The following is a 13,302-nucleotide window of genomic DNA, read 5'->3' on the forward strand; positions in this document are numbered from 1 at the left end:
TGTTTTAAGAGCACAGAAAGAATGCACAGATGGCGTTGATGTAATATTATGGAGGTATGATAGTATTCTTTGGCAGTTCGCGTTCCGGGCTCCAAGCCAGAAGAAAAAAACGTAATGTTGGAGTGCATTTATTGTATGATTATAAAAATCGATTTTTAATCGATTATTAATTTTTAAAAAATCATGTATAAAAATCGATTTTTCCTTTAAAAAAATCGATTTTTAATCGATTTTTTCCATAATCGATTTTTTTTTCACATTCCTATTAGACAGTTAGATTCTGAACTCTGACTGTAAGAACGGGCTCGACAACTCTGATTATCGAATAGTGTAACAAGAGGGGTCTTATTAAAACCTATCCCTATAAAACTATTCTTTTTTCACCAAGCGATATTAAGACTTTCTGAGAGTCTAACTAGACTGGTCGCTATTACACCAGTCTGAAAAACGAACGCTTGCTCAATCGCACGCAATCTGTCGACGTAGGCGGTTGTTGTTGTAGCACCAGTAGCATTTGCAGTTGAATATGACTAATAATAATAATGTTGGAACCATGCAACTCATGAAACTACCACGAAGTAGGAGCTGATTGTAACGTAGTATTTAATTAAAATAATAGGAAAGCAAATAAAACAATGAGCGGTTTAGATGACATATATGAAAATTGTCTATTCTCTCAAACTGATGACATAGACTATATACTAACATTTATAATTGGTTTATGGCTTAGGACAGATGCCTATAGATACTTTACATCTCCCTTTCTTTATAAACTAAACAAACTTAAAAACGTTTTCTTACATTTTAAAACTAACTTATTATTCTTTAATTAACATGAATGAACATAATAAATTTTATAAAACAAAACAATGACTTACTATTATGTGAATAGTAAACTAACATTATTCATGTAATAATTAATGTTGCACAAGAAAATATAAAATGATTGTAAATTTACTGAGCACAACTTTAATAGGTACTGATTTAAGTGTTATTAAAGATCAAGTCTATTTACTGGTTTTATTATTCTACCATATCTTGATGATCTAGGTGCTGTTGATGGTTGAGTGAGTGTTGACTCCAGCATGTGATTAGAACTACTTGGTGATGAACTTGTTGATGTCGGTTGAGAGTCCAGGGCAGCAGGTGATTGTGGTGATTGTTCTGGAACCTGTTGTGTTGTTGGTTCTTCTGTATCTGTATATTTAATATCAGGAACTACCACTCTGTTTCTGGTTATGTCTGCTTGAGTCTTGTGCAAATGACTGAAGTTTCTGCGTAGTATTTGTCCTTGATCAGTTTGGATGATAACGGATCTTGGTAAACCTTCAGGCCTTTCTAACACCCTTGCCCCCTCCCATTGACGGTGGGCAACTTTGTGTCTGACCTTCTCATTAATTTCAAAAGAATCTGGTTTTTTAGTGTACCTATTACCATATTCTGACACCATGTAACGTAGTATTTAATTAAAATAATAGGAAAGCAAATAAAACAATGAGCGGTTTAGATGACATATATGAAAATTGTCTATTCTCTCAAACGGATGACATAGACTATATACTAACATTTATAATTGGTTACTTTACACTGATGACCTCGATTTTATCTCAAATTTATTCAATACTAGCTTTTGCCCGCGGCTTCGCCCGCGCAAATGTATTTTAGATTATAAGGATACGTCATATAATTTCACCCATTTTTTATCCCGTATCGTGCGGGACTGTTTTAAGTTTATATTTGATTTCAATTCATATGGCTTCTCCCGTCTCTTCTCGTTCTGTTCCGTCCCGTCCCAACCTGTTGTCTCCCGTCCTGCCCCGTCCAGTCCTATCCTGTCCCATCCCATCCTATTTAGTGCCATCCTGCTTTCCGCAACTGATAAGTATTTTTTACTAACCAATCTTAGACTTCTCGTACATCGACACCCATCAAAAAACGAAGTTTCATACAAACTTCCAACCCTTATTTTTCGCCCTTGAGATGCAGTTTTCAAAATCCAATGGTTTAATGATTATTTCATACTAACCAAAAATTAATTCTAAAATTTCATGTGCCCAACGTTATAATTGACGAAATTTCATACAAATTTACAACCCCTATTTCGCCGCGATAGGAATGCAATTTTTAAAATCTTATTACTATTGTATTCGAATTTTTTACTAAACAAATCTAACATTTCTTGTGTCCTACATAAAAAATTACAAAGTTTCATACAAACTTACCGCCCCTATTTCACCCTTATAGGAATGCAATTTTCAAAATCCAATAAATGAATTCTAGCGGGAGCGATGATTCGGCTCGACCGCCACCAAAGGGAATGTGTCATATTAGTGTCAATGTCATTGTCAAGAGAGAGACTAACAGTTTGTAACGGCCATACAAGACAGGTTAGGGATGTGACATTGCTGATAAAAAATCGATTTTTTTATAATCGATTTATTTTTTAAGTATGAAAAATCGATTAACAAATAATCGATTTTTCTTAAGAAAATAATCGATTTTATTATATTGATAGATTTTTTCCTAATTTTTCAATTTATGTCAAAATAAACGCCATAAACATTATATCAATAGATTTATACATTAAAAATAAACAACAGAAACAGCAAGTTCTTATATAATCAACACAAATTAAAGTTTTTAACAATCAAGTTTGAAAAATGAAGTTTCAGCAACGAATAATGAATAAAATATCAACCGAATGTCGGTAAAATACTATTCATCGACTAATTCCATCTAGAGAATGTTAGATTAAATTAATCATCTAAACTGTTTTAAGAGCAAAGAAAGAATGCACAGATAGCGTTAATGTAATATTATGGAGCTAAGATAGTATTCTTTGGCAGTTCGCGTTCCGGGCTCCAAGCCAGAAGACAAAAACGTAATGTCGGAGTGCATTTATTGTATGATTATAAAAATCGATTTTTAATCGATTATTAATTTTAAAAAAATCACGTATAAAAATCGATTTTTACTTTAAAAAAATCGATTTTTAATCGATTTTTTCCATAATCGATTTTTTTTTCACATTCCTAGTTCGTATGTGATGTTTATCTTGCTTTAATTAATTGTGGATTTATTTGTGATCTTGTTCTGTATCATTCAAAACTTTGTTTTTTACGTTCGATGGTCACTAAAATAATTAAAAATCAAGTATAAAATTGGTCAAATGGATGTTGATATATTTATTGATAATAAAGATTGCCTTTACGGTAAATACAACAATCTTATCCCCGGTTAGGTAAAACAACAATGTGCTTGCTCATTTACACGTGTTGTTCACCTCTCATTTGTTTGGTTTTGTCCTTGATTAAACTTTCTGTTTATATTCTTATGTAGCTGTGTTATGTACTATATATGTACTATATATGTACTATACAAAGAACTATTGTTTTTCACTGAAGCGGTAAAACTTAACTACTTACTATCTGCGCTTATCAAACGTAGCGCAAGGAAATGCCTATTGATGATTGAGGTTGATACCATACAAAATTTACGACTTTTATGTATTTATACGAGTTAATTTACATACCCTGCTTCTACATACATAATGTAATATTTTAATGCATATTTACATTTTTCTGATGATTTCTAATCGATTCATGAATATCATCATTTCAAATATGTTTACTAAAAAGTAAATTCAGTCAATATAATTTTAAACTTTTTATTCATTCATTCATTCATGTAATAGCATCTCTATTCCTTACAAGGAAGACAGCCAATAGTCTCATAAAGACTGAAAAGCCACATTCAGCTTAAAGATGCAATTGAGATTCAAATATTTATAGGTAGGCTAGGCCTTTGCCTAAAAGAAGAATTTTAATGCGACTAAGGGATAAGCTAAAAACTTGGGAAGGGAAAAACTAGCAACTTATCTCTATTTGAATCTTATTTCCATCTTCCAAGCCATACAGCTGAATCTGGCCTTTCAGTCTTTTCAAGAATGTTGGTTTGTCAATCCTCTAAGGGATATATGTACAATTGTAGACATATAATACACAAGTATTTGCAATAACCATAATATATTATATATATTTTATTATTTATATTTTAGGGACAGACCTGTTAGATGAGTTGTCAAATGACTACCAGTGGTCATCATTATTGGATGCGACTGATGCGTCTCCCAGTGAGATCTTGGCAGATGCAGCACTCGACCCTCCGTTGTCACCTCTCCTGAGTGTCAAGTCATCACCAAATGAAAGCAGCAATTCTGATTCAGGGAGTGAAGATGATTCTAAAAAGTACTGTTATCAAGCTTTAAAAAGATCAAAGGGTTGATTCACAAATATTGACATAATATAATATTTTTCTCTGGTCTGGTTGACCAGCCAACTGAACCCTATCACAATCAAAAAGCAGACAAGCACTTACATGTCTTACCTTCCCTTTCTCGTTAAGGTTATCTGCAGAGTAAAAGTGAGAGGGAAGACCTTGTAAAGTTTTTGAATCACCCCCTGGCATTTTTATTGTCTACACAAAACTTAAATTTTTTGATAAAAGAGTAGGTATTAATATCAGTTTATTTTATTTTTAGTGGTTCAAGTTGTACATCAGCCCGTCAATCATCACAGTCTCCCTTGGATTGGATGACGAATTTTGAAGATGAATTACCATGTGATTTAAAGATCGAAGATGTTGAATTATTCATACAGAAAACTCGTATGTATAAAAGTATTTTGATTGTTGATATTAATAAACAATTTGTATAAGTAAGTGAATAATAAGGTAAACAACCTTGATACATGTTTTTGGTGAGAATATTTCTTTTAATTTTGCTTTTTCTTTTCATGACGATTAATTATTTTTAAAAAGTATTTTTCAACAAATAGATATTATGACATTGTTTTTTAGTTTACCTTTCAGTCAGTGCCTTAAGAAATGGATTATAGCTCTGAAAATATTCTTGTTCCGCCTTATGATAATGCTATTTGGTGAATGATTTCTTAAAATCTTTCTTATTGTTTCTATGCAGCACCAGTGCAACCAGTGAAAGATGGGAATCAACCAAACACATTTGAGAAAAAAGGTCCTGTTATGGCAATTGAATATGGTGTGATTAAGGTAAATTTAAAATTGAGAAATTAATTAAAATAAATAAATGCAAAGAAAAATTACTAAATCGTTTCTTCCCAGTAAATTGTTTGCCTGTGGTAATGTGCTCAGAAGACTAGTTGCATTTCCACTTTGAATGGCAATCCTTAATCTTTGCCCTAAGAAAACCAGCCTTCTGGACATGGGATTCCTAGATCAGGCTCTTAGAAAGTAAATCAAAAAGCTCATTGACCCCAGTACCGATAGAATACAAATAATTTATTTAGATGTATGAGATGGAAAAAATTCCCATTGCTGTAAAGACGTGGCCCAAAATTAGTTTCTTGTTTATGTTATTGCTAGTATTTATGTAATAATCTTATTTTCAGGGTGTGAAAACTGAGAATGAGGGCTGTGATATTCCCGTTGAAACAACTTGCAAGCCATTTTTAGCCAATGTACATAATGGTAAACAGAAATTTTAAAACACTATAAAACACACGACGTCTGTTTCTATAGTAGTAGTGCGTAGCCAATAGTCACAAGACTCGAAACTATGGAAAGGGGAAACTGTTCGTCTTATTACTTTATTTCTCAAGATAGGACATAAAAATCATATTTACATTTTCAACAAAAGATTTAAAATACTAATAAGTAAGATATGCATTGAACAATTAAATATACAAAGTAACTTGTGCAAATAAGTAATAAACTCTTCTGAGTTATGTAGGTACATTAGTTTGAATGCTAACTGTTGCTCTTACGGTGAAAGAAAATACAACATCGAAAATACAACATAGTGTGGAAACCTGCATATTCATGCAACTAATTTATAGTGGATCATGGTTACACTACCATGATCCACTATAAATTAGGATCCCCTGCAAAGGTTGCGGAGGTCAGATGGGAGTTACTTCATGTAAAAACCTGACTCACCCAATCCAATTCTAATCGCCATGGTCGTAAAAGCGCATCCCTGCTCCTCTCCAGAAAGGTGAGGATGTAACCAGGACTTATGTCAGGAGAGAGAAGATAAAATTAAAGGTATGCTGCGTAATTATTACAGTTCATGTCATTTTGTGTACTTTTTTCAGGAAAGAGTTACCTTCAAAATGCATACTTCAAAGTAGTCAATGAAAATACCATATCTAATATAAAGGAAAACAGCCAAATACTACTAAACGACCAATTAAAATTAGTTGTTGACCAGAAAAAGATACCAAGTATACTAAAGAAGCCACAAGTATTAGTAAATACTAAGCCAAATATGGTGATACCAGCAGAATGTTCAAAAGGAAGGAAAATAGCTATATCTCCTCTGCCACAGACTAAAGTTAAGGATGTCAGTAATGGATACCAAGTTAAGGTAAGTTAAAGATTGAGCAACAGTTTTCACAGTTAACCCGATAGGATGAGCCTTTAAACTAAACATTGATTGCAATTAATACAATCAAGAAGTTTAGAAACAGTCTCTGCATTCAGTTTGCTAACTCCATGACTGGAGCATTTATCATTATTTTTTAAGTAAGTATATATTATTTTTTTTATATTTCAGATGTCGCCACCTAGAAGCAACGTTGTGATAAATCCAAAGCCACTGTTGTCAAAACCATCCACCCCACCGACTGCAGTACAGAATGGTTTGCCTGCCATAGATTCAGAAGGCGTACAGGTCCCAAGTATTGACCTCACAAATATGACTGAAACGGAGATTATCAGAGCGATAAAGAAGCAGCAAAGGATGATCAAGAACCGGTTAGTTTTTTAGTTCTCAGTATTTGATTCATACAAATAATAAATAAATAGGGTCTTAAAATTTTACCTATTTATCCAACATAAAAAAGAAGCGTGGGAATTCAACGCGGGCAGCACGAATCAGACACCCTGTGTATTTGTAAATTGACCACTATATTTGTAAATTGACGTGCTGCTGTTTACTTTATTCTGCCGCTTCTTCTACGCTTTGGAAGAGGTAGTAGATATAATTGGATTTAAGTTAAGTGACGCAATGAGTAATACCTTGTATTCAATTTTGTATATAAATGTATTCTATTCTATTTGTAGATATGCCATTATCATAATTAAATGCAGGTACAAAGCAGCGGGAGTAGGAAAAAGTTAAATTGCGTCAATGCACTGGCATTGCATATGCTTTCCCACAAAATTACACTGTTAGTTTCAAGTCTATTAAATGTACCAATAATCTAAAAATATATCATCTCTCTAACCCCTTTAACTTCAAACACTTTCACACAATTCAATTTTGTAGTCCCACATCAATGTATTAATTTTAGTGAATCGGCATGCCAGTCGCGCCAAAAGAAGAAGGAATATGTAACGGCACTAGAACAACAACTCTTGGAGGCGCAGCAAGAGATCGCGCGACTGAGGCTCGAGAACAAGCGACTCAAAGACCAGCTTTATACTAACGGCAGAGGACGTAAGGTAAGTGATCTTAAGAGAGCAACCAATGTGCTATACTAAAAAGCCTATAACTTCGCAAAGATGAATGTCGAAGCAAACCCTAGAACCGAACTGAGAGCGGAAGGACACGTCAAAAATACTTTAATTTTGCACTGGACCAAGTATCTATACATTTGTAGATTTGATGCTACTCGCCATATAATAACAAAAGCTATTATGAACTGTGTGTCTGATGAATAATGACGCCCGTCAATATAAAAGTTAGTTAAAACGGCAGATCACAATAATATATTAATTTGTGCATAATCCATCGATTTAAATTTTTTCAGATACCTCGTCTCGATGCGTCGCTGTTGATTCCCAAAAAGAACATTGCAGTCATTTTCGCTATGGTCTTTATGGTCTCTTTGAATTTCAATGTATTGGGGTAAGTATAAAAATAAAAGTTTATTTTGCAAAATTATTCTATGGTACGTTGTTTAGACAGATGGAGAAAAAAATAATTTGTTTTTGGTTCTACTTTGGAGAATAACGGGAAATTGTTATAAGCTTCTTCTTCTGTTGGGTTGGGATTATGATTTTTTGTTATATCGATTGTTGGCGTTTAGATTAAAAAGACTCACGAAGTCACGACAAGAGTGTGTTTGGTAATAACATACTCCTTTTTTCAGCTGGAACTCCAAGCCCTTGGTCGGTCCAACATCCCCTCATAGAAGCACTCGACATTTATTATGGTCAGAAGATAGTTCCACCGAAGTGTCTGGAGGTAGGCGACATCTTTTTTTTATGAGAATTCCTTTTGGTGCTCCTGAAAGTATACTCTATCTCTGTACCCAATATCTCTTCAAAATGGGTGAAGGAGTTGTGAGTTTATTTATAACAAACAACAAAATAGTGTGTAATGTTTCATTTCCTTATATCTTGTAAGTTGTGACTATGGTAACCACGACCCATCCAGTTTATATTTTATATTGCAGTTAGTGACCAAATACTAAACAGTACTTATGGCGCGGATTGCAACAACGCAACAGTTGCGAACATTAATCAAACAGAGAGTATCAGGATAGCCGGCGAGCTCAACAGATGGATCGGTGGCGGAAAGACGTTGAACTGGACGTATGATGTGCCAAGGAGAAAAAACAAAGCTTATATGAACGGAGAAAGTGTCAGTGGTTAGTATGGTGCACGGTTTTATATTAAAATGTTTGCTGTGTCATTCATTCAGTCAGTCATTTACTAAGAAAATATTAATATAAAATGAGATACCTACAACTACATTTTTTTATTTACCAAATTACTTTATTGTTGAAAAACTTGCTGGTAAAAAATTGATCGACCAAAACACCTGTCACATTATTTTTCAGGTGGTTTACTGGACACATACAAATTATTCAACAAACTAAATTTAGAAAACAATTTAATAGAGTTACCATATACAAGACGAGGCAAAAAAGAAAAATCAAGGTTACGACGTCTCAAGCGTAAGGACTTGGACTTCGGAGAACACGCAGTTATAGACTATGAAAGATTATACCGGGAGCCTAAGAGAAAATCAGTGGATAATTTTGACATTGGAGAATGGAATGATTTACTACAAGCTCTTCAAAGGCGTGACGACACTTTCTATGTTGTTGGTGTAGGAAAGGGAGAACACTTATTATTGCCAGCTGTGACCCACAACATTACTCGGCCGCCAAAAATGGCGCTTATATTACCTGCAAGGGGAGGCAATGGTATATTTTCCGCCCTACTAATCAATATTTAAGTTTCTCAATATCACGTCTATGACTTCAGAAATATAACTCAATATTTTTCATTACAGATTCTGTCACGACTGACCATGTGACGTTAATGCAGATCGAATGTTCTGTTGTCAACACGACCCTGGTCAAGTTAAAATCTGATACATTACCTGAAAGTGTACGAAACAAGGACGTTCACCCCGTTAAAAACTCAAACAAGCGTAGAAGAAGCACTAAAACACAGGAAAGCAGCGGAGATGAGAATTTCGAAACTAGCCTTCCAAATGACTTGAAAAATTCTAGTAACATCTCAAAATACGCAACAAAATTGAAAAACGACGATGTAGACATACAGAAAGATGATTTGTTTGCTCAGTATCTGTTTTCTAAGTATGAGAAGTCTAAAATTGTTGGTTCTCTGAACAATAAAGGGAAAAAATACGTAAGTGATGATACAGGTGTATTATGAGCCTGAAGTCAGTTTGTGTATATATATATATAGAGGTGTGTGTGTATATGTTTATATCACTGTATCACAAGTATTAAATATACACAAGCAATAATAAAATATAAGTGTTCTTTTTGTGAATTAATGTTATTCATATCCACACATTCAGTTTTGTATTTCTACACTAATATTATAAAGAGGAAAACTTTGTTTGTTTGGTTGTAATGAATAGGCTCAAAAACTACTGGACCGATTTTAAAAATTCTTTCACCATTCGAAAGCTACATTATCCACGAGTAACATAGACTATATTTTATTTTGGAAAAAAATAGGGTTCCGTAATATATTTTGATTTTTCGGACACAAACTGAAAAAAATCAACCAAAAAGTTACTTATTTTGCGTACGCTGCCTAAACTACAAAAGATAGAACCATAAAATGTTTTAATTAATTGTAGATCTTATAAATATCTACAAAAAAGTCCGCGACACACTGTACCTATCTATGTCGAGTGAGGCACAACAACCACATTTTTATTTAAAAATCTTGAATTTGTTTTGGTCTACATTTAAACGCGTTTTTTTTACTCATGCTATTAATCCTTATCAAAATAAATAAATTTCATCAATAAGTACAGTTTATGTAGATAATATTTGGTCTTTGAATGATTAAAATTGAAGTTGTGGTGAAATTAAAATATTACGATTTTTGCTGCACGGCCCGGGACTGCAGGTAGAAGTGACACTTTTGCCGGGAGCAAGACTTAGTTAGCTGCTTTGCGGGCGGTCCTTTAGTTAGTTCTAATAGAGATGTATTTAGTAACGGCTGTGCATCCGTGCCGGGGCGGGTCGCTAGTATTTAATAATTATGTAATTAAAAAAGAAATAATAATCATAAAAATAAGGTACCCATTCCACAGAAATTTTTACAAACTCATCTCAGGGTTGTCCAACCTTAACATAGTTTTAAAAATTATTAAATGGCAAAACAAAGTTTGCTGGGACAGCTAGTTTATGGTTTAAAAGAATGCTAATAGATCTCAACAGATTAAGTCTTATTGTCACTAAATATTTAAAAATGAAATACGTATGTTTAAAATTATTTTATTAATTATACTTTTCTTACTCTTACATTTTATTTTTAAATCCTACTCTTTAATTTTTAAAAATATTTTGGCACAGCCAAGTGATAAAAATAGCAGAATTTTTATTGAACGCCTCCATTCAATCTAGTTGTTTAATTAAACAGCTATTTTAACTCCTTTCTAGGTATTTGGTAATTATTTATTTTTATAACATTCCACTGTCTTAAGCAACTGAATTACTTATGGTATATGGTTATTAAATACAACAAAATGCATTGTTTTTTTTTCTTAAGCATATAGTTCTATCAAATGCCACATTAATAAAATAAGGCCAACTTATTAAGTAACCTATGTTTATAATAAGTTTATTATATAGGTATCTATGCTACACTTTTTTTAAAAGTATCATGCGTTAATTGAAATCACACTTTATGATTATTTCCCTGCAATTCAATGAATGTAAATTTTAGTAAGAACTTCAATAGGTATTATAAAAAAAATTGAAATTGTATTGTTACAAAAATTGTGTAAAAGTTTTATTCTTTGTTACTTTTTTTACATCGATTTATTATGTTCTTTTTCTCCAATGTAAGTAGGTAATCAGTGTCAAATATCAATTTGGAGACAAGTTAAAATTGTTATCATTCTACGTAAAGTATGTTAACTGTACCTAAATAAATGAAAAATGAACAGAAACTGCTTTTTCATTCTTTTACCGTAAACAATTTTAGACGTAGAACGTTTTGAAATGTGTATGGCATACGGATATCAGTAATCTAATTTATATATAGGTACCTTCTACATAAAATAAAAGATATTGCCAAAAACATGGATGTAGAAAGTAACGTCCATCATGGCCAAAAAACTACTGAACTAGCGCTTTCGAACTATACATACATACATACATATAATCACGTCTATATCCCTTGCGGGGAAGACAGAGCCAACAGTCTTGAAAAGACTGATAGGCCACGTTCAGCTGTTTGGCTTTATGATGGAATTGAAATTCAAATAGTGACAGGTTGCTAGCCCATCGCCTAAAAGAAGAATCCCATGTTTATAAGCCTATCTCTTAGTCGCCTTTTACGACATCCATGGGAACGAGATGGAGTGGTCCTATTCTTTTTTTTATTGGTGCCGGGAACCACACGGCACTTTCGAACTATCGTTAGTTTTACTATCGATATCGATTATTGAGGGAAAGGAGAGGGTGGAGGGGATTCAAGGAAGGAAGAGGAGGAAGGGAAGAACCCAGTTGACTATCAATAGGCAAGAACAATAAACGATATTGCAATAGTCAGCAGCAAATGGAATCGATTATACGTTATCGATACAATGGATAGTCAATCGATACTATTGCTTTTACTCAAATATCGATAGTGGACTATCAATCGGCAACACTTAAGTCAACATTGACATTGACAATGTCATGTAAAATAACTATAGAGTAGAGGTTATTTAATATACAAGACAAGCAAGTTAATGTATAAAAGGGTGGAATTCAGGAATGAAGTTGTTATAGAACAAATAAAATAAACTTAATAAGAGGGACACGTAAATAGTATAATGAATTCCATACGAATATTTAAGTCAGTACATCGATATCAGTACGCATTTCTTCAAACTGCAAAATATTCCGTGAATATCAAACTTCCACTTAAGTTTTCGGAAAAAGAAGCCAGGTGGAGAGAACTGGATAACGTTTCTCAGAGATGGCAATTGATTTACAAAGCTCCTATGGAAAAGTGGCTTAAATATCTGACTATGTATCTCACATTTTCTACTACTACGATTGCATGCGCTTCTGCCTACTATGCGGCTTTTGTCTTTGATGTAGAAACTATGAACGACCCTGTGGTTATTGGAAAAGACGTTATAATAGCTAATAATGCCATGGAATGTTGTACATATCTAGGAGCCTTTGTTTTATTTCATGTGGCAATCAAAGTGTTATTATCTAAGTATGTCTTAAGATTGTACCAAGATGGTGATAATTATTTAGCTATTTACAGCGGAAATTTCTACAATATCAAGAAACATCAATTTCACTTAAAAGAGTTCAAGAAATTGAATCCTACTTTTGTAGTTACTTGGGGTGACGCACGATTTGGTCTAGGCAAAAGACATGGCATACTTCTAGAGCATTATTTTAAAACGCCTCAACATTTTAACTATCTATTGTATAAAAATAATAAAAATAATCCATATAGTGAAGATTAAATATAAATTTTTGTAGTATGTAAATAAATTAAATTGTCCTCAAACTAATTTAGTTTGTCTATATAAAATTCCTATTGGTTAATATTAAATAAAATTTTAGTTTAAAAACCAATTAACTAAGTTAATGTGTGTCAAGATGATGGATACATAATATGTAAAAGTAAGCATATCCAGGGTCATTTCAGAACTAATTACTGAACAACCAGAGATATGTAGCTGAAAACATGTTGATAGTTCCGAGATAAATGTTTTTGTGACAGAAGTATCAAGAAGTTACATTATTGTAGGTTTTTGATTTCGTCTGTACACACACTAAAATTCAAAGTTGGTATCTGTTTTCCTGCATA

The 13,302-nt window shown here is 33.0% G+C and overlaps 2 protein-coding genes across 2 annotated transcripts; both read left to right on the top strand.

Annotated features, from left to right (window-relative positions):
• Window positions 1-3,034: 3,034 nt before the first annotated feature.
• Window positions 3,035-9,982, top strand: LOC106129464 (cyclic AMP-dependent transcription factor ATF-6 alpha). Its single transcript, XM_013328033.2, has 13 exons — window positions 3,035-3,212; window positions 4,058-4,247; window positions 4,541-4,665; window positions 4,979-5,067; window positions 5,427-5,505; window positions 6,132-6,403; window positions 6,593-6,792; window positions 7,332-7,482; window positions 7,791-7,888; window positions 8,133-8,227; window positions 8,439-8,633; window positions 8,826-9,194; window positions 9,284-9,982. Exons 1-13 carry the CDS (start codon window positions 3,170-3,172, stop codon window positions 9,670-9,672), a joined length of 2,295 nt encoding a protein of 764 aa, XP_013183487.2. The 5' UTR covers window positions 3,035-3,169; the 3' UTR covers window positions 9,673-9,982.
• Window positions 9,983-12,141: 2,159 nt separating this feature from the next.
• LOC106129343 (uncharacterized) lies at window positions 12,142-12,999 on the top strand. Its single transcript, XM_013327876.2, has one exon. The coding sequence runs from the start codon at window positions 12,302-12,304 to the stop codon at window positions 12,953-12,955; it is 654 nt and encodes a 217-aa protein (XP_013183330.1). The 5' UTR covers window positions 12,142-12,301; the 3' UTR covers window positions 12,956-12,999.
• Window positions 13,000-13,302: the final 303 nt, after the last annotated feature.

The sequence above is a fragment of the Amyelois transitella genome, chromosome 4 (genome assembly GCF_032362555.1).
Source record: "Amyelois transitella isolate CPQ chromosome 4, ilAmyTran1.1, whole genome shotgun sequence".
NCBI lineage: Eukaryota > Metazoa > Arthropoda > Insecta > Lepidoptera > Pyralidae > Amyelois > Amyelois transitella.